We start from the raw sequence: 23,890 nt of genomic DNA on the forward strand, positions 1-23,890 counted from the left end.
GCCATGGAGCACCAAGACAGTGGGAACACCTACAAAATGACCATATTTTGGAAAGTAAACACCCCAGCATATTTTTAAGAGGCATATTGAGTCTTTAAAAACTCATTTTTTTTGCCATAAGTTTTTGAAAAATGTGGAATTAAAAATGTATTTTTTTACATAAAGTTGTCTATTAAGATCTTTCTGACACACAGCATAGGCATTCTTAGAATTACACCCCAAAACACATTCTGCTCCTCCTCCCAAGTATGGCAATACTGCATGTGTGAGACCTTTTCAATGTTTGGACTGATTATGTACACAACATAAATTTGTGCATCACAAAAATCAACCAACTATCTATTAAAAAGTAGTCTACTGTAATAGTCACCTCTGTACGGTAATATAGCATAGTGTAGCCAAGTAGGCCTAAGCTTGTTTGAATATGAACAGACATTATTTTGAATGGGGACAACAAGGCAACAGGCTGCATACTAAAACATTTTATAATGTAGTAGATAGAAATGGATACATCAATCTGTCATCATCCCTGTTAGATTCATCGTATTACAAAGGGAAAGAAACTGCAATAGTCTTGATTATGAGGAACAAAGAAAAATATTAGAGTGGCAGTGATCAGGACACTGGTGCCAGCATCCCTGAAATCAGGGACACTGGATGGCAGCACTGGTCTGGTGACTGACTGGTGTTGCTAGCGATAAGGTACACTTTTCCTGACTGCACTGGTGACCTTGTTACAGCTTACACTGAAACAGATGACAGTTGGCTGGCAGCACTGTTTACTGACACTGTACACTGTTGGGCTAGTGATCAGATTGTAAGCTGGCTTCACTGGTTTGTTTGTGTATTAAACTGTGTTAGACACTGAAGGCACTCAGTACCGCTACAATAGCTCCCTCGCTGTGTGAGGAGAGAAAATTATTTCTTTATTTACTTACACATGTGATAGCTGTGATTGGCCACAGAAGAGTACAGAACTAATTTCATTGGTCCTTTACCCAGCCCTGTGATCTGTTGTGTCCCAGGGACGCTGCAATCACAGGGCTTGTTGCTATGCGCTGTAGCAATCGTGCACCAATACAGGTATGTCCGTCTACATCTGCAAAGTTCCTGTCCAGCTGCTTATATGCAATTGCCAGATGGAAAGTGGTTAAGAAATGATTTTCTTAAAAACTGATACCTGCCTGCCCGTAGCTACATACAGTTTGTTACCATGGTTTAAAGAGTGGAGATACAGAAACACAATTTGTACTGAAAAATATTCAGTTTTATCAGTTTCCAGAATCCATTTGATTTCTGTAGGTTGCTTCATGTTTTACATAGCCTTTTACCAAGAGCTTGCCTAATGATCAGTTGGTTGTATTTACTGAAATTAATATTTGCAATTAGGTTGTTTTCTTTATAGCGATCTTGCCATGTTGAAACCACTTTTTAGGCACCCTGATGTAGTTAACAGTGTGTTAAAGTGGTTTTTAAGGATAAAGGGTTTTTCCTTTGCCTTCATGCATTCTATGCATGAAGGTAAAAAGCGGCCTGTGGGCACCCCCCTCCCCAGCCCTCCAATAGCTACCTGAGCCTGATCCAGCAACGTGCATGAAAGCAGCTGCTCTTCTGGCTGTATCAATGGACACACAGAGCTGGCCTCAGGAGCGCTTGCTATGGGGGCACTCAACAGGTGGGAGATGCCCAGAGCACAAAGCAAAGGAGGATTAGGGCTGCTCTGCAAAACCATTGCACAGAGCAGGTAAGTATAACATTGTTTTTGTTAAAAAAAAAAAAAAAAAATCCTTTAATATCACTTTAGGGCTACAAATATACCAGTCATTTTAACTCTTACCTCTGCGAGGATGCTACTGCCCACAGTGGCACCATTGGCTTATAATTAGTTACACATCTTTTCAAGTTCCTGTCAGATGAGGGCTGTCACTGTGCATAGAGGTAATTATAAAATAAATAAATGGTGGGAAAAATGTGTGTGTTCTATAGTTTTTTTTTTTTTTTTTTCCTTTTACACATAATCTTTCAGATGACCTCATAAAGCTGTCACACTCCCATAATTCTCCCCTTATCGATTATCAATAGAGGTGAAAGAGAGCATATCTTCCCTGTCATTACTGCTAATGTTTTTACACCATCCCCGACGCAGACATGAAAGTGTTTGTAACAGTTAATGAAATATCTTTTCGGTTATTGGTAACTTATCATGTATTGGCTTGCCAGGATTGCAAGTGCTCTGTTCATGCTGCTAAGACTTGGTCAAACTGCCTGCCCAGTATTGTTGCTTTTAATTTATACCATGAAAGTGAAGAAGTCAAAGCATGTTCTGTGATTCACACAGAACACATGCACTTTCACTGGGTGAATGGCTATGCAAATATTTTGTAATTCAACTCCTTGGTGTCTTGCATGTCTTTTGTATTCATAATTTAGTAATCAAAACTGGCCACAAATTTATATTAGGGCTAACTTGCTTGGCTTTTCAAGTGAGTTTGCAGCCTTATTCAACAATGGGTTCTTACTCTTAAAGCAAAACTTTAGTTTTCAAACCTTTTCAGACAGTTTTTATAATAGAAAAGTCTCTGTATGGGTATTCTGCCATAAAATCTTTTCTCCTGCCTGCTAGAAATGTTTTACTGAACGTACACTGAGAGCTGCACACGATGATTCCAGAATGTGTGGGTCATCCTGGTCCAACCAATAGGTAACAGAGAAGACTCTGGACCCAGGAGAAGATGGCAGTGGTGGCAGCAAGAATAAGCATTGAAGTTACCCCATGGGAGGAAGACATTTTGTTTTCCTGTGAAGGAAGTGTGTAGGGAGTGAGTGGTGCTGTGTGTTTCTATAGCTGCACAAAGCAAATCTCAGGAGCATAACCACATAGGTGCCCCTCAGCAGTGAAGAGCACCAGTTGGGAACTCCAGAATAAGAAGTACGCGACTGATCTGTCCAATACATTTAGACAGAGCAGGGAAGTATAACATCTTTTTTTTATTTTATTAAAAAGAAAAAGTGAGTTTAATATCACAAAATGCTCCTCCCCCCTTCTAACATCTCTGCTGACTAGCGTGTGTGAAAAAGATGTACATACTTACCTATGTAAGGGCAGCAGCTCTTCTGGCTGGGAACCTCTCCTGGGGAAGAACCCTGCTCTCTAAGACGCCAAGCAATATGTGCACTCCCCCAGTCACCATCTAAGCACACTCCCCAGGAATTGGCTGGTGCCACATAAATCTTGCAGCTGCTCGTTCTCTCCCACCCACTATGTTCTGGAAGGCTGAATAAAAGGGAGAAGCAGTCAAACCAGAAGCCTGCAGAGCCAAGAGCAACCCAAAGCAATCACATGCTGCTTTGCTGATTACAGGAGAGCCACAGAGCTAAATTTGACTAACTTAAAGCGGAGTTCCGGCGACATAATCGATTTTGTGGCCATCCGCTTGCTTTTAATCACCTGAAAAGGAAATGGATAGTTAAGATTTTTTTTTTTTTTTACTTACCTTGTTATTGTAGAAAAATATACTCACCTTTCTTCCTTTCATGTTCAGCACTTCTCAAATGGTCCTGGCTCCTACACCATATAGGTGGCGTATTAATGATTCTTTGCTGACAGACCCAGTAATTATTTAACAACTATCTACGCAATTGGGAATTTATTTCACTCAAAAACACCAAGGCTTCAAGGCCTTATATCACTTTCCCCATGAGTTGTTCCTCTAGGGAGAGGTACCAGACAGGGGTGCCCCCTCTCCCCATTTTTATTTGCTTTGGCAATTGAACCCCTAGCCTGTGTAATTAGAAATAACACTAGCATTCAGGGATACACCAAAGGACCTAGATAATTTAAATTAAGCCTATATGCAGATCATGTTTTACTTTTCCTTTGTAAACAATAAAAGCAATGTCCTCATCCAGGCAGTGTGCGCGGTCTCTACTTAACCAGCTAATCAGAGGTTCTGCTGGAACACAAGTGTCTGGATAATGATAAAACTTTTATAGCATCCTTGTCACAGCTGAAGCTGAGCAATGCTTTAGAATGAGTTCTGGTGTGTTTGTGAGGTGAGTATAGTTTAGGTGTTAGGACAGCAAGGCAAAAAAGCCCTGATTTAAGCGCTGTAAACCATAGAAAACCTTTTCTGATTTTACTCTGTTGAAATCACACAAGTTACAAGATTGATTCTAACTGATTTGTGCGCATTACTGTGCTTAGGAATTGGTATTCATTGGAATTCTTTTGAGTAAATACATTGGTCTTTCAGATTTATTATTGCAATTTTATTAGTCACATTCGTATAGTTTTTAACCTGGGGAATGAAATTCGATGATATTGCCTTTAGGTAGTACTGTCGCCTTATTTCTGGTCTTTAATTTAATTATATATTATGTAAACTTTCTCTAATAATATGGTATGACATATCCTTTAAGTCTTGTTCCATGATGATTACTACCAACCATCATTAATATTTCCAGTAGTAAATGTACTCATGAGTCACTGAAATGATAAGCATTTAAGCATGTTTTGAGTCCATTAAAAATAAAATATACAAATTTTCTAGTTCACTGTTATAGCAGTATCAAGATTTTGTTGACTAACAGGCAACCCATCCCTAGTACAGTAGGGAAAAAAACTAGTCTGTGATCAGCAGATGCCATAGCTGAGGTTTTGAAGTGAATGTGTTTTCTTTCATGCTCGGCAGTTAAAGTGTGAGACAAGAGCCTCACAAAGATGGTGATCAATGAACAGCTATATAAGAGCCCACCAAATGTATCTCTTCTGGCAGTCAGGAGTAGAGAATTATTCTGAAAAATAATCTGAAATGCATTTGATCATAGAGTGAACAGTTTAATAATTTATAATATACCTTATTAGCAAAGCCTGGTGTTTATTTTGCTGCTGCCAAAACAAGATGAAAGGAGTCCGTCTCCCTTCTTGCTGAGACAGAAAATGTGGTGTTCTCTCGCTTTTATTTAGCAGATTAATATGGGATTTCTCTCCTGCTTATCTTAAGTTTGTTCTGTGATTGTGTTTGATTTATGTTTCCCTATTTTCTGCAATTTAATTCATTTAATGTCTCAGGTTTATTTTATCTTGCACAGAAGGCACATAAAGACATCCAAGCCTTTCATGTGTGCCCACTATTCTAATTTGAAGTCCGGAATTACCGCTGTTTTGTTATTGTGGGTAATTACCGCCAATCCCTTGATATTAGTTCCCAACTACGTGTGTTGGTCTCTGAGCACATTATAATAGTCTTACAGTACCTGCAGTCTACCATAAAATACACCCAACTCTCCTAATAGTCCTGCTGTGTTTGTGTCCATATAACAACAGAGTTGTTTTAGACCTTTATCATGGATTTCAGTTACATACTGCCCTGTAGACCACAGAATTTGTTATTATCCAGTCTAATACAACCCCCCTACCAAAAAAAAAATAAAAAAAATGATAGGTGTTACTTTTAAAGAAGAAATATTAAACTCAATGGAAGCACAACTAACCAAATCCAGAATGTTAAAGTATGATTGTACTAAGATTTTTAAAAAGTTATCATACTATGTTCCAGCTAGTTACATATTTTTTGCATATATTTCAGATACTTTAGCACTGCTTTGTAGTTGAGACTGCTCTGCTGTTACAAAGGTTCTCAGCTGGCATTTGTGCTGGCATCTAATAAGACATGCATTTTTAACGAAAAGCACACCGTTAATGCTTGTGAGGACATGGGAAGTTAAATAATTTTCTAGCAGGCTTATGACAGCTTTCTGGTTCAAGATGACTTTGGTTCCAGCTGAGAGGTTCTTTGAAATGACTTCAAAAACAGATCATCCAAAACTCTGATCAGATGTATTTTCACGTATATTAATATCCCTGTGACAAGCATGTTATGGGGAAAGGAGACTGTAATGCGCCTTGAAGCATATGTACAGTGATTCGGCGCTCGTATGCTGTTATATGAACAGGGAGGAAATAATTATTGCAGCTATTTCCTTTTATATGCATTTGATTTTTGCACAGATACATATGTATTTGAAATACAGAATATAGTAGAATGAATAGTAAATACTGAATTAGCTGTGTAATATTTTTATTTTTTTTAAAGTTCAGCTATGTTTACTGATATTTTAATATTCCATACATTCTGGATAAACCCTCTGCACACTGCTATACACCCTTTCCATCAAACTCTGCAATGAAAAACAGGAATTTTTAGTTTACAATACATGTTTAAGTTGGCCAACTGCATCAAAATAAACTCTCTTATGGTTAGTTCTTCGCTGCTTTGCCACTGCAAATGCTACAGTGGCCAACATAGGGCAGACAGACACAAGGCAGGGAAGAGCTACTAGGTTCAGGTCTGGTCACTGACCTGCATTACAACAGAAACAAGACATACCTGTGCTCAAATCCCAATAGTTTGTACATGTATATAATCAGGTGATAAAGGGGTGTGACCAACTGTGAATACTACAAATTCTGGATGAATATATCATAGCACTGCAAAACTTTTGTGATTAATGGAAACATGGGGAGAGAGAAATATTGGAGCTGTCACTAATTGGCAGCACCACAGCTATTTAGGCAACGCATATACTATTCGTCTGAAGCCGATTGTTAAACAGGCTGCGATAAAGATGTACTGAAATTCAGACAGTTTTTGCTACACCAGACGAATTTCGTGCATGTGTTTTGGGCATAAAGTGGATCTAATCCCACAGATTTAACACTTTTAAAAACGGTTATATTCCTAGCATGCTAGCAATGCTAACTGTCCCATTTGCTTGTGCTCTCAACCAAACTGTCAATCCATCAAATGGCTGGAGGCATAGCTGATCACATATGCAGCACCATGGCAGTTAAAGAAGGCCAAGATGGCAGCTTCCTTGGCTGAAAAGAAGGTTTTAGTTCTGCTTTACGTGATGGGTAAGCTTTCTAAAGTGGGGTACACACTAGTAGAAAATCTGCCGAAAATTCCCCTCCGAGGTAAAAATTGTACTATTTTCGGCTAGTGTGTATCGTCCGTCCCCAGCACGACCAATTGTTGTTTAATGTGTATGCAGTACGTCCGCAAAAAATCGGATAAAAAAGACCGTGCATGATCTGAAGTTGCTGATGACCCGGAAGTCTAGGTACAAACGTCCCAAAAAAAAAAAATCGGACGAGAAATTTTGTGAACATTATGCACTGTCAACTAAAAACGGTTATGACCGCTGAGCATGAGAGAGAAAAATCGGAGGATATTTCATTTTAGTTTCATGTGTACGAGCCTTAATGGGCACACAGACAGCAGCAAAGAACACATATAGCTTAGAGGAGAAGGTTAAAAAATCTGTGAGGGGCTTTATTTCTGTCTGTAGCTTCCAGGGCTGGTGACCACAGTACCCTAAATTCTTGTTCAGGTGCCACAAGGAAAAAATAATTGTTAAGACAATAAAGCCTGACATGTTTTAATCCTTGCCTATTCTGTTCAAGCCAGAAAAATCAGTTTTGATTAAAATTAGGCAGGAGAGTGGTTATCTATACCCAAGAGGATCATTGCCAGGTTTGGCCAAAGTATGCCTAAGAGAGGTTTAAATGTACCATGTTGCCCTAAAGGAATTGAGTGTGCAAAGTTTTAATATCCAGGTATGGGCAGCTATGAGCAGGCCTTGTCAGCAAGTCAAAATGAAGCATTTTTGTGTGGAAACAATGGATACTTCAAAATGCTATACATTTGCAACACATCCAGATCGGCAAATGTTACTTTTAACATTAAAGCGGAGTTCCGGGCACAAAATCGATCTTTTTTTTTTTTGTGCCAGTCCGCTTGTTCTCCTTCACCTGAAACAGAATTGGATAGTTAGGTTTTTTTTTTTTTTTGTACTTACCTTGTAATTGTAGATCGAATATACTCACCTATTCTTCACTTCCTCCCTCTGCGCAGCGGCTCCACCGTCACTTCCTGGCTTGCAATGATTCCCGGGAGCTGAACGTCATCGCTCCCAGGAATCAATGCGACAGCACCGGCCCCGCTCGTCACTTCTGGGGCGACGCCGCATTCCCTGCTAAACCGCTTCTGGGCATGCCCAGAAGCTGTGGAGGAATGCGGCGCCGCACCGGAAGTGACGAGAGGGGCCGGTTCAGGCGCATTCTGGGAGAAGAGGACGCGGAAGAAGACACAGAAGAGGATCGCGCCGGCTTCAGCTGCCCACAAGAGAGATGGCAACGCTGTGGAAGAAATTTTATAAGTGAGTATTTCTTCTTGCAGGTAAGTGCGAACCGGGACAGATCAGAGGCTAGCCATTGTGGAATGTACTAGCCCTGACTGTCCCGGGGGTATGTTCACTGAAAATTTTTTTCTGTGCCCGGAACTCCGCTTTAAGTCCTGATCTGTACCCTCAAATTACAATTCTGATTACTTTCAAGTTACAGTTGTATTTAGTTTCAATAGAATTTTAAGTCTATCACAAATTATTGGTAAAATGATTTAAGTGAAGAACAGACCATAATATCTGTCAATTATGTATATAAAGAGTGGCATAAATGCAGTCTACAGTAGATAAAACTATTCATCTATTAATATTTTTTGTATGCAAAGATGGTAAATTATCCAAAGTTTACAGTACAAGTCAGGAGCAACACTTGATCTCTGTGATGTTGTGAGGTTATCCTTTATGTGCACTGTTGTCAACCAAGGACAGGGTTATTGGTGGTAAGGAGATATCTTGAGGTTCATTTTCTCTATTCAACACTAGGCTGTCCATTAATCTTGCTGTCCAGATATTACAGTTGTGACATCACTAAAGGGTTACACTCCCACTGCACATTTCATAGTGACCACAATACCCAAGGTGGTGGCAACAGATGAGTAATGACTGTAGTGGCAGAATTGCCTCCATGCTAACATAGAAAGTGGTTAAAGATGGGCAGTCAAGAATGATTGCAACCATAAATAATAATAAAAAAAACACAAACATGCCTAATATGTATATGGAGAAATTAAAATAAATTTTTACATTTTGCCAGTGTTCAGTTGTTATTTACTATATTCAGTGTTCTTAAGTAACCAATACCTAACGAGGTGACATCACTCTATTCACTTAGTCACTAAACCATTGACATAATAAACTACATTGGACATGGTTATAATGGTTATTGTTTTGTTGCTCTTTCTTTTATAATAATATGGGCCACTGAGTAAGCACAGTCAAATTATTCATGGTTCACCTCTGCCAAGGCAGTATTTTTCTTATATTCAGTGTGTAGTTCAGTAAAAGTTTTTTCTAGTTAAGCTCTGAGTGTTCAATAAGGCCATCAGTCTCTCTGTTATCTCCAAAGAGCAATAGTGTATTTTGGCTATTTAATAATGCATGACTAGATCCTGGCTCCTGGGATTTTTTTTTTCTTTTCTTAGATGGACAAATAAATGTGTTTGTAGGATGAGAGAGACTTTGGATACTGAGGTTAATTAATCCTAAATCTTGAAGTGAACATATCTGTTGCCAGTTATTATTTTCTTGTGCTGTGGGATCATTTTTTAATTACCTAGCCACAGGATGCTATCTGCAAGCTTTGTCATATTTTTTGATGTGCGGTCACAAGAGTCTCCTGTAAAGCCAGTTGTCATTTGTGATGTTGTAGTTATACTGTGCATGTTTAATATACACATTTTTATACATTTTGACAATATTTTTTATACCTAATTATTTAACATCCTCTAATAAGAGTTGCCTTGTTTCCTGTCTTTTCAATTTGTTCAATGGTTCTTTTCCTTTTCTTTAGTTGTTGCACATTTTTAGAAATTAACTGTAGCACTCACCCCCGAAGTAGCCGCTGGTAATCGGTTTCCCCAATCCTGCACACCCAGGCAACAAGTATTCTCCATACTTTCTCCACAAGGAACAATCTTTGAGCTTGGTTTTTATGTTTTATTTGGTGGTAAAAACTTGGATGTTGAATAGGAATGATAGGATGCCAAATTTGATAGCAACAAAAATCAGGGCCAACTTCCTCCCTATGTACAATTCTGATTGATCTCCTCTTCTTCTCTATGTACAACCTCTGATTGATCTCACTCCCGGCAGCTAACAGTCTGATAGAAAAGAAAAAGTCCCTTAAAAGTGATTGTAAAAAAAACAACAAACATGTTATACTTACCTGCTTTGTGCAGTTGGTTTTGCACAGAGTTGCCCCAATCCTCCTCCTCTTCTCGGGTCCTTCTTCGTTGCTCCTGGCCCCTCCCTCCTGTTGAGTGCCTCCACAGCAAGTAGCTTGCTTTTGGGGCACCTGAGCTGGGTCACAGCTCCCTGCGTCCATTCAGACACATGGTCATGACCTGGCCCCATCCCCTCTTTCTTCTGATTGGCTGACTGACTTTTGACAGCAGCAGGAGCCAATCGCACCGCAATTTAAAAAAAAAAAACCTTCTGCATTTTAAAATCTCTTTAAGAAATAGGAACTTTCTGTTCCTTTTGAAAGTAGCACAAAAGGTCGCATACAGGAGTGACTGCAACTCCATTGTAGACCCTGATCCTAGTTCCACTGACTTCAGGAACTACCAGCTTGCCTGGCTGTTTCTTCATTAGCCCACCTGACTGCTACAGAAGATTTCCCAGGCAAGATAAAGGAAAGCTATAAGCCCAAAGCTGTCATCCATGAAAGGCTTGCTATATGTGACAGTCTTTCCCGTTTTAGGGTCCTTACTGCGTTGAAGTACTCACAGATCTTTGCCCAGATATCTGTCTGTATGAGTCACCAAGCCTTGAACTGAAGTAAACCTTTGACCCAGATTCAAAGACTCATTTTAGCATGAGCCGAAAACATGGATTTGCCTCCACTGTCACTAATTGGACACTAAAGGGTGCTACATAACATTGTCATTGTAGGCAACCAAAGTTTAAGCCTTCCCATAAATGGCTTTATCTAGCAGTCTGATATGATGCTCAAGTAACAATCAGGGTGTATAGGGGCCCTGTCACTGGTGTACAACCAGTCAGTGGCTGCTGGCCCCTCAGTCAATCCATGGCCAGTCTGTGTCTTAATGCGTCAGTGCATGTATTTCTCAGCATTTAAGCAACAGATCCCCATACTAACAGCTGCTCCCTATTGCCTTCTTTGCATTGTCTCAGACACCTCAACGTTCCCCAGTGTCATCAGATATTCCAGCCTGCATTCAGCCTTGCAATTCCTGTTCATTCCAGCCTTGTAATCCATGTGTACTCCAGCTTGTGCTCCCAAGCCTGCACCTTTTGATCCTTGAGTTTCCCAGTCTGTATGCTTTTCCAGTGACCCTGTGCACTCCTGTCAACATTCAGTCTTCCTTCACCACCATGTCTCCTTCAGCACTTATATTAGTTACCTATTTCTCTGTGAGTTCCTGCCAGCCTCTCATTACCAGCACCTGTGCACTGTGTTTCTCTGTGCCTTTGTATGTCCTGTGCACACCTATCACTATGTTACCTACAGCCTTGGGAATCACGCATCCCAGAATGTCTATACTGGACACTCCTTCCTCCCTCCCTGGCATTTGCACCGATCACTTTGACAGGCACATGGCTAAGAATTTTCGTGCTAGTGTCAGCCAAGCCTGATGAGCAGAGTTTCTGTAATTTTTGAATGTCCCTTACATTTCCATCATTGATTTCTAGCATTCTAGCAACCAATGATGCCGTCACACTAAACTTACAGTGGGCGAAGGCTGATTTGCCCATTATTGACAGCAGATTGCAGTAGGCAGATTCCTTAGCTGCTCTTTAATCCAATAGCAGCTTTCAGATTAATCACAGGAAAGACAATCTGATGGGGAACTAGTCCTTTTGCCTTCAGTTGACAGCGCAAAGCAGTGAGTGGATTCTAAAGCTGCAGCCATCCGCTGTCAATCACAGGCAAAGTGGACTTGATGGGGAGTTGGTCTCTGAGTTCCCCAATCAAACGCCACCCACTGTCAGTTTAGTGTAACTGTGTCTTTGGTTGCTAGGATGCAGGCAGTCTTTGTTCTAGCAACAAATGAAGTAAATGCAAAACACATTCAAATATATTAATAAAGTAATGAATACATAATCTTGTATGCATTAAAGGATACGTTCACCTTTGGGAACATGTTACATGTTCCAACCAATTTTAAGGTGGAACATGTTACATGTTCCACCCAATTTTAGGGTGGACCATGTAACATGTTCCCAGTCATATCCACAGCTCGGAGTCTGAATGAACTACAAGGCCCAACATCCTTAACGGCTGTCGGCTTGTATTTCTCAATGAACTACCATGGCGCTATGGAGTGCTGTGGTAGTTCATTGAGTGTTCCTGTCAGGGAGTATCGGCTTACCTGCACGCGATGTATGGGCAAGCAGATAACACTGACAGTGTGCAGGAGACCTGCATGGCATCAGTGATCTCCTGATGGCTGGTGCAATGCTTTCCAGGCTCCTGCTACAAAAAAATGAAATGCACATTTAAGATAAAAAAAGACCTTCTGTGCTATATGGTCCCCCCAGCCTAAGGTGGTGGAGTCAGCTATATCCTGAGTGATGGTCCCCAATTGGTTAATTTCTGCACTGTTGATCTCTTATCATTTGGAGATCATTACTGATTGGTAAGTGACCTGGCACACTTGTCTGTGAGGTGGTTTAGGATTTTTACATATTGACTTTCATAATTTTCAAGATTTCCCATTTGGACTTTTATGTATTTCTCATTGAAGTTTATATATTATGGGACTATTTCTCCATGTATTTGATGTACATTGTTTAATACGAGTTAACCTTATTTTTTCACATATACAATTATTATTTATCACTATAGAGATATTGGTTTTGCTCACCTTTTAGATTAATTAAAAAGTCAGTTCTCGAACCGGCGATGTGCATGAGAGCAGCGGTTCTTGCCGCTGTCAGCCTCTTCACTGGGCACATTGAGAATAGTGGGATCCAATGCTATCAATCATATGCTGTCATGAGGGCCCCCCGGTCTGTGTCAATGGATGCAGACCGGCAGCGAGTGCCCACCAAAGAAAGCGGCTTTCTATGGGGGGTACTTACTGCAGAGAAAAAGCTTGGAGTATCAGAAGTGGACGATCAGGGCTGCTTTGTACAAAACCATTGCACAAAGCAGGTAAGTATAACACATTTATTCAAAATTAAAAAAAAACTGAAGCTTTAATGTTACTTCAAGGCTTTCATTAGTTAGGTGCAGGCCATAATCAAGGGACTATACCACTAGAAAAGTGACCATACTGCTTTATTGAATTCTCCTGAATGCATTTACCAATGGTCAGCCATACTTTAACCCCTACCCACCGCCGCCTCCCATCCCTATAAGAGCTTCTAGATGCCAGGAGGCGGACATTCGGGGTCATGTGACCGTTGTGATTGACTGTCACAGCGGTCACATGATCACGATATTCCTGATTGCAAGTATGTATCAGGAGCTTTCAAATCTCCTCCGGCAACTGTGCTGGGTGTGCACTCTCAGCACAGAAATGTTTACATTTGGGCCACATACATGCAGCTCTCGCCGTTAAAGCCCACCCACCAAGAAGCCGCAAATATGCGGATGTTTGGCAGGAATAAGTTAAGGACCCCTTTACATACTCTTTGCTTGCTATCTTGCATTGCATTAGGACAGCCAATTCATTTGTTATGGGCTGCCAATGCACGTGATTTTTAGTTTAGCAGTAACTCTAGTGCGTTGAGTGCCTATTTAAATACATGGCACTGTAATGTGTTACCACAACACTTTGATGTGAATTCCATCTATGTGGGCCTAGACATTTTGTAATCTTGATCTTAACTTTTGACTCCAGCAAACAAGCTCCCAATGCGTTTTTAGTGATTATTGTGAAAGTGAGTAGAATTTAGGTTGCTCCAGCTGCACAATACTGCACAATACTTGATCTGTGATTACTTCTGATAAGTTTGTAGTATCTCTTCACTTGCCAAGCATGGCTACAGTAAAGTCATTCAGGGGAATTCAGTAAATGAATAAAGCCCTTTTACAAAGTGGAGCTATTACTGCACCAAATTCAAAAATAATTACCTCCAGTTCATAGATAACAAAACTGCAGGTAATTAATACCAAATCTAACTTTGTGAACAAAGGCAGGAGTAAAATCTAGAGTGAAATAGTCTGCTTAAAGCATTTTTTAATCTATACTAGATGCATCTGGTGAAATATTTAACCACTTCCATACAGGGCAGTTACACCCCCTTTCTGCCCAGACCAATTTTCAGCTTTCAGCGTTCTCACACTTTGATAATTAGTCATGCAACACTGTACCCAATCACATTTTTTATCATTTTTTTCACACAAATAGAGCTTTCTTTTGGTGGTATTTAATCACCCCTGGGTTTTTTTGTTTTTTTTTTTGCGATATAAGTGAAAAAATAATAAAAATTTTGATATATCTTTGGTAAAAATAACCCAAATTAGGGAATATTATTGTGTGAAAGTTATAGAGTCTACAAGCTATGGTGCCAATCATTGAAAATTGATCACACCTGATGTACCGACGGCATATCTCATTTCTTAAGGCCCTGAAATGTCAGGACAGTACAAATACCCCTCAAATTACCCCTTTTTGGAAAGTAGACATTCCAGGGTATTTAGTAAGAGGCATTCTGAGTTTTTTGAAGTTGTAATTTTTTCCCACAATTCTTTGGAAAATTAGACAATTGAGTACTGTCCGTGATACTTTTTTTCTTTGGAAAATTAGGAAATTATTATTTATTTATTTTTTTACACAAAATTGTCATAATAGGTTATTTCTCACACACAGTATATGCATACTTGCAGTTACACCACAAAATACATTCTGCTACTCCGGAGTTTGGCGATACCACTTGTGTGAGACTTTTACACAGCCTGGCCACACACAGAGGCCCAACATGCAAGGAGCACCGTCCTGTGTTCTACGAGCATAAATTAGACATATAGTTTCCTAACTACCTATCACCATTTTGAAGGCCCTAGAGCACCAGGACAATCAAATTACCCACAAAATGACCCCATTTTGGAAAGCAAACACCCCAACATATATTCGATGAGGCATAATGAGTCTTTTGAACATGTCATTTTTTTCCACAAGTTTTTGGAACGTGTGGAAAGAAAATGAAAACTTTTTTTTTTTTTACACAAAGTTGTCAATTTATAAGATATTTCTAACACATAGCATGTACATAGCAAAAATTACACCCCAAAATACATTCTGCTACTCCTCCTGAGTATGGCAATACCACATATGTGAGACTTTGTCACAGCATAGCCACATACAGAGACCCAACGTGCAAGGAGCGCCGTCAGGTGTTTTAGGAGCATAAATTACACACATAATTTCATTACAACCAGTCACACTTTTGAAGGCCCTGGAGCACCAGGACAATGAAACCCCCCACAAACTGAACCCTTTTTGGAAAGCAAACACCACAACACTTAATCTAGAAGGCATGGGCTGCAGACAGGTACTCGGGTACACTGATCGGCTTCAGAAAGGTACTCAGGTACTCTAATGGGCTTCAGAGAGGTACTTGGGTATTCTGATGGGCTAGAGACAGGTACTCGGGTAATCTGATGGGCTGTAGATAGGTACTCAGGCACTCTGGGCTGTAGACAGGTACTTGGTTACTCTGGGCTGGAGACAGGTACTCGGGTACTCTAATGGGCTACGGAAAGGTACTCTGGTACGATGATGTGCTGCAGAGAGGTATTTGGGTACTCTGATGGGCTGGAGACAGGTACTCGGATACTTTGATGGGCAGGAGACAGGTACTCTATTGGGCTGCAGATAGGTACTCAGATACCCTGATGGGCTGAAGACAGGTACTCAGGTACTCTGAAGGGCTGGAGACAGGTACTTGGGTACTCTGATGGGCTGGTGACAGGTACTCGGGTACTTTGATAACAGGTACTTGGGTACTCTGATGGGTTGGTGACAGGAACTTGGGTGCGCTGATGACATGTTCTCGGGTATTCTGATGGGCTGGAGACAGGTACTCAGGCACTCTGGGCTGGAGACAGGTATTCGGGTACTCTGGGCTGGAGACAGGTATTCGGGTACTCTGGGCTGGAGACAGGTACTCGGGTACTCTGGGCTGGAGAAAGGTACTCGGGTACTCTGAGCTGGAGATAGATACACAGGTACTCTGGGCTGGAGATGGGTACTTGGGTACTCTGGGCTGGAGACAGGTACTCGAGTACTCTGATGGGCTGGTGACAGTTACTAGGGTACTCTGATGGGCTGGTGACAGGTACTCGGGTACTCTGATGACAGGGACTCGGGTACTCTGATGGGTTGGTGACAGGTACTTGGGTGCGCTGATGACATGTTCTCGGGTATTCTGATGGGCTGGAGACAGGTACTGAGGCACTCTGGGCTGGAAACAGGTACTCGGGTACTCTGGGCTGGAGACAGGTACTCGGGTACTCTGGGCTGGAGACAGGTACTCGGGTACTCTGGGCTGGAGACAGGTACTCGGGTACTCTGGGCTGGAGACAGGTACTCGGGTACTCTGGGCTGGAGACAGGTACTCGGGTACTCTGGGCTGGAGACAGGTACTCGGGTACTCTGGGCTGGAGACAGGTACTCGGGTACTCTGGGCTGGAGACAGGTACTCGGGTACTCTGGGCTGGAGACAGGTACTCGGGTACTCTGGGCTGGAGACAGGTACTCGGGTACTCTGGGCTGGAGACAGGTACTCGGGTACTCTGGGCTGGAGACAGGTACTCGGGTACTCTGGGCTGGAGACAGGTACTCGGGTACTCTGGGCTGGAGACAGGTACTCGGGTACTCTGGGCTGGAGACAGGTACTCGGGTACTCTGGGCTGGAGACGGGTACTCGGGTACTCTGGGCTGGAGACGGGTACTCTGGGCTGGAGACAGGTACTCGGGTACTCTAGGCTGGAGACAGGTACTCGGGTACTCTGGGCTGGAGACAGGTACTCGGGTACTCTGGGCTGGAGACAGGTACTCTGGGCTGGAGACAGGTACTCGGGTACTCTGATGGGCTGGTGACAGGTACTCGGGTACTCTGATGGGCTGGTGACAGGTACTCGGGTACTCTGATGGGCTGGTGACAGGTACTCGGGTACTCTGATGGGCTGGGGACAGGTACTCGGGTACTCTGATGACAGGGACTCGGGGAACTGAGTCCCTGTCATCGGAGTAGCCCAGTCCCTGTCATCGGAGTACCCGAGTCCCTGTCATCGGAGTACCTGATGTGCTGGTGACAGGTACTCGCACTGGGGGCGTGCGTGAGTATTGTGCATGTGGCTGAATGTGATACAGCCGGTCACATGGTAAAGAGCCATTTTTTAATGGCTCTTTATACCGATCAGGAATGGGCTGTGTCCCGACGGACATGCCGCATCCCCGATCGCCGTGCTGCGAGCCCCGGGGTGGCGAGAGAGCAGCGGGAACGGACAGACGTCATATGCACGCCCGCCTGGATCGAGGGAGTGTTCCTGCCGGCGTCCTTTTACAATGCGCCGATAGGCAAGTGGTTAAAGGCAAAGCACAGCTTACTGTGGAATAATTTGTTGGTGTTGGTTTCACACATGTAGAAGTGTAGACTCAATGATATATTTAATTATTTTCATATAAAGTGTGTCACTTACCAGACATTATTTGGGGGGTCACCATTGTTCATATACTGTTGCCATTGTAATAGTGCAATTGAGAGGTGTTTAGATACAACCCGCTCAGCAAAGGGAGTCCCCACCATTCATATACTGTACACTAATTTTCTTTATTTGCATTGGATTTTATTGTTGTTAGGTGTACTTTAAGTGGTAATGCACATGATTCACATGCATGTATAATGTTTTGTTTTTTTTTTTGGAGGATTTTGCTGCATTTTTTTTTTCACTTAATTCAAGTACATGAATGTGTCATCCGCAGCAGTGTTTGTCATTTGGAGGTCCGTCAGAATTCTAAAGAGTGTCTTAGACACATTTTATGAATTCCCCCCAAATGTTTGCAAAAACAATTTACAAACAAAAGGTAGGAACTGGTATTGACTTAAAAAATCATAGCATTGTCTAAATTTAGAAATTGGGACAGCCAATTGGCCTCATAAAATACATATTAGATGTTAGATTATTGTGCTTAAAATCTTACCTTTATTGTTTCTGGGCATCTGAAGCAATTATTTGTTAAGTAATGCTGGTAGAACTGTAATAAAACATTTAACAAAATAGTATATGGAGCATAATTTCTTTATTTTGTATTTGTGCAATTGGCATTTCTATAACCAAAATGTTAATATAGCTGGTACAGTTCCATGTATTTCTATTAAATATTGAAGTGTATAAATTTCAGCAGCCACGAATCAAATGACCTAATAAATCAGCACTTTGCCGACATGCTTATACATTTACAGCCTAGAATTTTTCACGTTTGCGATTACACAGCCACATCTTTTAAACAGAAACTAAAACAAATCAGTGCTGTGTAAGGCACACAGAAAAATAAAATGCTTGATGTTCCTACTAATCTCACAACGCTTACATAATAGCCTTCCTGGAGGCAGCTGAATAGCATTTAAGTGTAATTTCACTCTTCCCCCTCTCCAAGCATAATGAACATTGGTCCCTGATTGAATGAAATCTGAAGGAAAATTAATTTGCAGCATGCCGCTAAGGCAAAGCTGTGAGTTGCTACTCTGAACAGCACGACGCAGACACTACATCCAATTTCACAGACAAAAACACTGTGCACTGTCTGTCTTCATCACCCCACACAGATGCAGCATTTCTAGGAGGTAAACAGTTATTAGCATGTTGAAGGAAGAGAATATCAAAGGCAAAAAATGAACAGACAGAGCTAATTGCTACTAAGAAATGCACAGTGTGATTTAGAATTGGTGTCATACAGGTGGAGGATTATAGGACTTAGTGGGGATGAAACTACTCTATGAACCATGTAAATGTTAATTCACAAGCCATGTGTGTCCTCTGGGCAATCGGGTTGTTTTCCAGTTTTTTTAAACATGCTAATGTCGCCCAAACAAGTTGATGCAAACTTGCTGAAAATGTGTACAATACAAAACACTCGGCCTTGGTGGCCAACAAGGGGAGGGGGTCTAATTATTACCAGTTTCTGACATTTTTATAAAGGTCTTACTCAGTAGTTATCTCATGTGTTACTATAACTTTTAAATTGGAACTAAACTATTATAGATGAAGATGGTTCCATCTTAGCCTCTGTTTATATCTGTATTGCTTTGGTGCTGCCCATGTGATTAGCTTTAACACCAGCCATTTTAAAATTTGCATGCCTTCAATACACTTGTTTCTGGAAACCATTAACTCAGTGTGTTCCCATTTTGGGCACGGTTCACATATATGCGAATTGGTTAGGTTTTGAACCGCATCCGATTCGCATGACGTGAATTAAACCAGCTCTCTATGGAGTTGGCTCACATATGTGTGGTGCAGCAGCAGTGCGAAATTCCCTGCAAAAAGAGTCCTGTTTTTTTTTTTTTTAGCACTGCGGTGCGGTTTAGATGCAAAGTCTAGGCTATTGCCTTCTATGGGAATGCATGTGAATGGTACATCGGCTCAGTTTTGAACACAAATTTGATCCTAAAAAAAACAGCATGGGGGTCCTCCCAATCCATACCAGGCCCTTTCGGATTTTAGGGGAACCCCAAGCCAAAATATTTCAATAAAATGGTAATATTGATTTTGAGGGAAACCCCCCATGCCAAAATCTAAAAAAATAAAAAATGGCATGGGACCCCCCCCCCCAAAATCTACACCAGACCCTTATCCAAGCATGTAGCCTGGCAGGTCAGGAAAGGGGGGACAAGTGAGCACCCCCTCCTGAACCATACCAGGCCACATGCCCTTAACATGGGGTGGTGCTTTGGGGCACGGGGGGCTCTGCTTTTGACAATTGCTTTATTAAAAATTAAAAACAATGTTCCCCCCCATGTAGATCCATCGACAATCACGAGACCCACCAAAAAAAGCTCTGCCCACGAGGAAGGCTTCTGCTGGCTTCGTCCTGTGACCGTTTCCTTAATCGGTAAGGGGCGGAGCCACCAGGTGGCGTTACCGGGTGGTACCGCCCAACTGTAACGTCACCGATTGGTGCATGCTGGGCCTTACCTATTTAAGAACTGTTGCACTGTTTTTGTTTCATTTTGACACTTTTTTTGGTGAATGAGTAGTACTCACATGGGGTGGAGGGGGGGGAACTGGGGTCTAGAGCCTGGATTCAGATTTGCTTTGGGGCACCCCGCCCCCCCCCCCCATGTTGAGGGCATGTGGCCTGGTATGGTTCGGGAGGGGTGGGGAGCGCTCGCTCGTTTCCCGCTGACAGCTGATGAGTTATCCATTATTAAGGACGCGGCGGCTGGCTTCCTGGCCTGCTCCTTAACAACCAGCTAGTGTTAGACGCCAGTGACCGCCAGCTCCACAAATTTGCATCTGAACCGCATCTAAATTCGCAGCTCAACTGCTGAACAGCTATGGAGGCACACATGCTCTCGAGCAATGTGGCTTGGCCCCACCATCTGCTTCCTCCTCACAGCATTTGATTGACAGCAGCAGGAGCTCCCGCTGCCCAAGTCCAAATGGGAATGGGAATAGAGGAGCTAAATCGATTGAGGTAAGTATTTAGGGAGGTGGGGGAGGACAGCAAATTTTAAAACCTTTTTTTACCTTAATACAGGAAATACATTAGGTAAAAAAATGTTTTGGTTTTAGAACCGCTTTAACTGAACAAGCTGAAGCTAGAAGCTGACTATGTCCTAGGGCCGGCCATACATGGTTTGAATTCCTGCTGAAAGGTAATGGGCAGGCTGAATGTACCAAGTTGATTGATAAACTTGGGTACAACCAGCCTGCTGGATTCTCCACTAGCAATAATCTGCCGGGAACAAATGATTGCTCAGCAGGAGGGATTCCCCTGTCAGCACTGTCTGTATTGATGGGGTAACCCGTGGTTGCAGGAATGAAATTTGCACCGTGTATGGCCTGCCTTGTGTTGTCGGAATTCCAGATCACTGCACTTTGCCTTAAGCAGAAGTCTAACTTCCTAATATGCTGCTAGTAGAGGGTGTCTTAACCATCAGAATATATAGTAAAATATAGTATTCATTATAGTGTATGCCACCTAACTGCATCAAAGTTATAAAAATGGAAGGTCCAATTGGTCTTTAAATGGCATGTGGCTTCACAGATATGTGAAGTCGCACACACAGAGCAACAATATTAAAATGTTTTAAAAAGGTTTACATTAGGTCCCTTTTGCTGGTTGACAGGGCTGAATGGCCTTTTCGTTGTGTTTTAGAAATGTATTTATATATGGAATCCTTTAAGAAAGTGATCAATTTATTCTTTACAAAAATATGTTTGATACATGCTATGGATTACCAGAGACGTGAATATAATGTATCATTTCAAGTTTTCTGTATCTCTGTTAGCACATAAAGTTTTTGTCCAAACCTTATCTAAATTTACTAAAAAAAAAACCTCACTCTCTCTTTAGACTATGTTCACTTTGCCTTGTTCCTGTCAGGAGAAGCCACTACTTCCTGTGGCCCCATCGCCAGACTTGTAAATCTCTTGCCCATTAGTTAGTTCCTGTCTACTTGGGGATGCCACCCAGAACTACATCCCCCAAAAGCCCTTTGCTAAATACTGTGTGTAGACAGGTTGTTGTAATTAGAGTTGACAGGGCTGACAACACTGCTTGGAAATTCAGAGCACAAAAGGTGCTGTGTTGTCAGTCCAAACAGGATGTTAAGAGCACATTACATTCCTGGCAAATCAACAGGTTCTTTGCAGTGCTTTCAGCTTATTTAAATGTGTTAAACATAGGTACATGTGGATGACCAGGGATGAAGATAAATATTGAAAGCTTAATTATTCCAATATCTAACTCTGCAAATACAGTAGGTGATGTTTACCTTTAATCACTTGAAATACTACTTGGAATAACTGTATATCTAACTGCTGTTAAAGCCAATGATGTCAATTGTTCTGATAAAAATTCTGATAACTTTCTCTACAGGAGAGTAAATCATTGCCGAAAAACCGTTTTCTTTCAAAACCAAAATCTTCTGATGCACACAAGACCATCCTACATCTGGCCTGGGGTGACGGCGGAGAACAGATGAAGATACTTTACTTTATTGCAGCAGTGATAGGAGTTTTTATTGCATTTCTAGGAGCAAAAATCATTCACAGCGAGGTTGTAGGAAATTGAATATGGTTTTGTTAGAAAAACTGCAGGAGTACTGAATTATGTTCAGCAAACTACAATTTTGTGTATTTTTTTTTTTTATATATAAATGTCTGGGTTTTATCTGTATATTTGTACAGATAGCAAAATGTGCAGATTTTATTTAAGTCCATCTCTGTGCAGAGTTTTAGAGATCTGAGCTGTATTCAATGGCTGAACTGTACAGTGTGTATTCGTTTTATAATGCTGGTCATTTTTCACATGCAGGGTGCAAGATCAATCAATACCAGTTTTTTTTTTTTGTTCTAAAAACCATTCAGTGAGAACTAGGGATGTGTTCATTTGGTGTCAAAACAAATATTGGTTCAAACTGATTATATTTGCTAGTCATCTTCATCAATCACTTTTCCTAAAACCACTGTTTTTACGAAGTTGTACTAAATTGCCTCCTGATTAGGAAATGCTGATTAATTTGTCCAGCCGTAAATTAAAAAAGCAAATTGTGCAAAAGTAGAAAAAAATCTATTCATAGGTGGAGTTAAAAATAACTGAGTTTATTTTATTAATGTTCATTACTATACATTGGCTTTAATAAAATTCTTATGCCAGCCCACTCCAGGAGAGCTCTCTACTTCCAAGAGCTGAATTAATTTTGATTTTCACATAAGTTTACCAGTCAGACAAGTCTTCTACAAGGAATACTTTCAACAAATGTGTTAGTTGAACAAGACATTCAGATGTCATATGAAACTGTATTAGGATCTCTTTAGTGACTGAGTTGTAGCTGTTTGTGTTAGATTACCTTTTATTTTAAATCTAAAAAATTCTTCCTATTTTATAAATTTCGTTTGGGCAGAGTTAAACTTTTTTTTAGTAAACCATTTTATTTAATCGGATTTACTTGGTTACAGTTAAGTCGGCCATAGATGTTTTGATTCTGGGCCGGTTCAGCAGGGACTGTTTGAAATTCAAACCATCTATAGGCTGGCTGAATTTTCCCAAGTCGATCCATTAATCGACTTAGATACAACCACCATATCAGATTTTCAGCATGCGATTTATGTCAAAACACAATAGCTCAGTGGGAGGAATTTCTCCATCAACACTAACTGTGTTGATGGGGGAATCAAGCGATTTTCTTTCCTGCAGCCCATGGTTGCAGGAAAGAAAATCACAACATCTATGGCCTGCCTTACTTTGTGCTTTTTACTTAGAAGACACAATACATTCAAAACAATACCCTTTGAAATAACAGTTGAGCTCAGGTTTATACGAGTGGGGCCTTTCATTAAAGAATATGTTTATCTGTAATTGACTGTGATAACAAGTTTTAATTGGTTGTTTGCCTTGAGGAGGGCTTGCTGATGTTGTTTTTGACCTTAAGATAGGTTCCAGAATATAGTTTTTATTGACAGCTGTTGAAAACCTATGGACAGCTTAGCACTTTAAAGTCACATCCCACAGTAAGCTGCCCACAATGATTTTATAGTGTAGTAATTGCCTTTATAAGTTGCATTTCAGTACTATTTTATAGAAGCAATGTTGGCATTATCAGATGCCATCAACACATTCAGTTTGCAGTCCTTTATCAGAATACAATGATAAAAACCTTGTGATTGGCTGAAAGTTACAGAAAACCAATGCTTATTATGAACATTTTTATTTCTCTGATTTAAAGGGAAATCTCAGCCTTTGTGTTTTACAGACCGTCCATCAATCTTTGGATAGCTAGC

The 23,890-nt window shown here is 41.1% G+C and overlaps 1 protein-coding gene across 1 annotated transcript in view; it reads left to right on the forward strand.

The window, feature by feature from the left end:
* The window catches only part of CDKAL1 (CDKAL1 threonylcarbamoyladenosine tRNA methylthiotransferase), a 1,263,425-nt gene extending 1,240,973 nt beyond the window's left edge, over nucleotides 1-22,452 (forward strand). Inside the window, exon 15 of the mRNA XM_082258657.1 lies at nucleotides 21,987-22,452. Coding sequence (XP_082114783.1) covers nucleotides 21,987-22,181 — 195 coding nt within the window. The 3' untranslated portion in view covers nucleotides 22,182-22,452. The remainder of the gene's footprint in view (nucleotides 1-21,986) is intronic.
* Nucleotides 22,453-23,890: the final 1,438 nt, after the last annotated feature.

This window comes from Pelophylax lessonae, assembly GCF_965119305.1.
Source record: "Pelophylax lessonae genome assembly, chromosome: 5".
In the NCBI taxonomy this organism is placed as follows: Eukaryota; Metazoa; Chordata; class Amphibia; order Anura; family Ranidae; genus Pelophylax; species Pelophylax lessonae.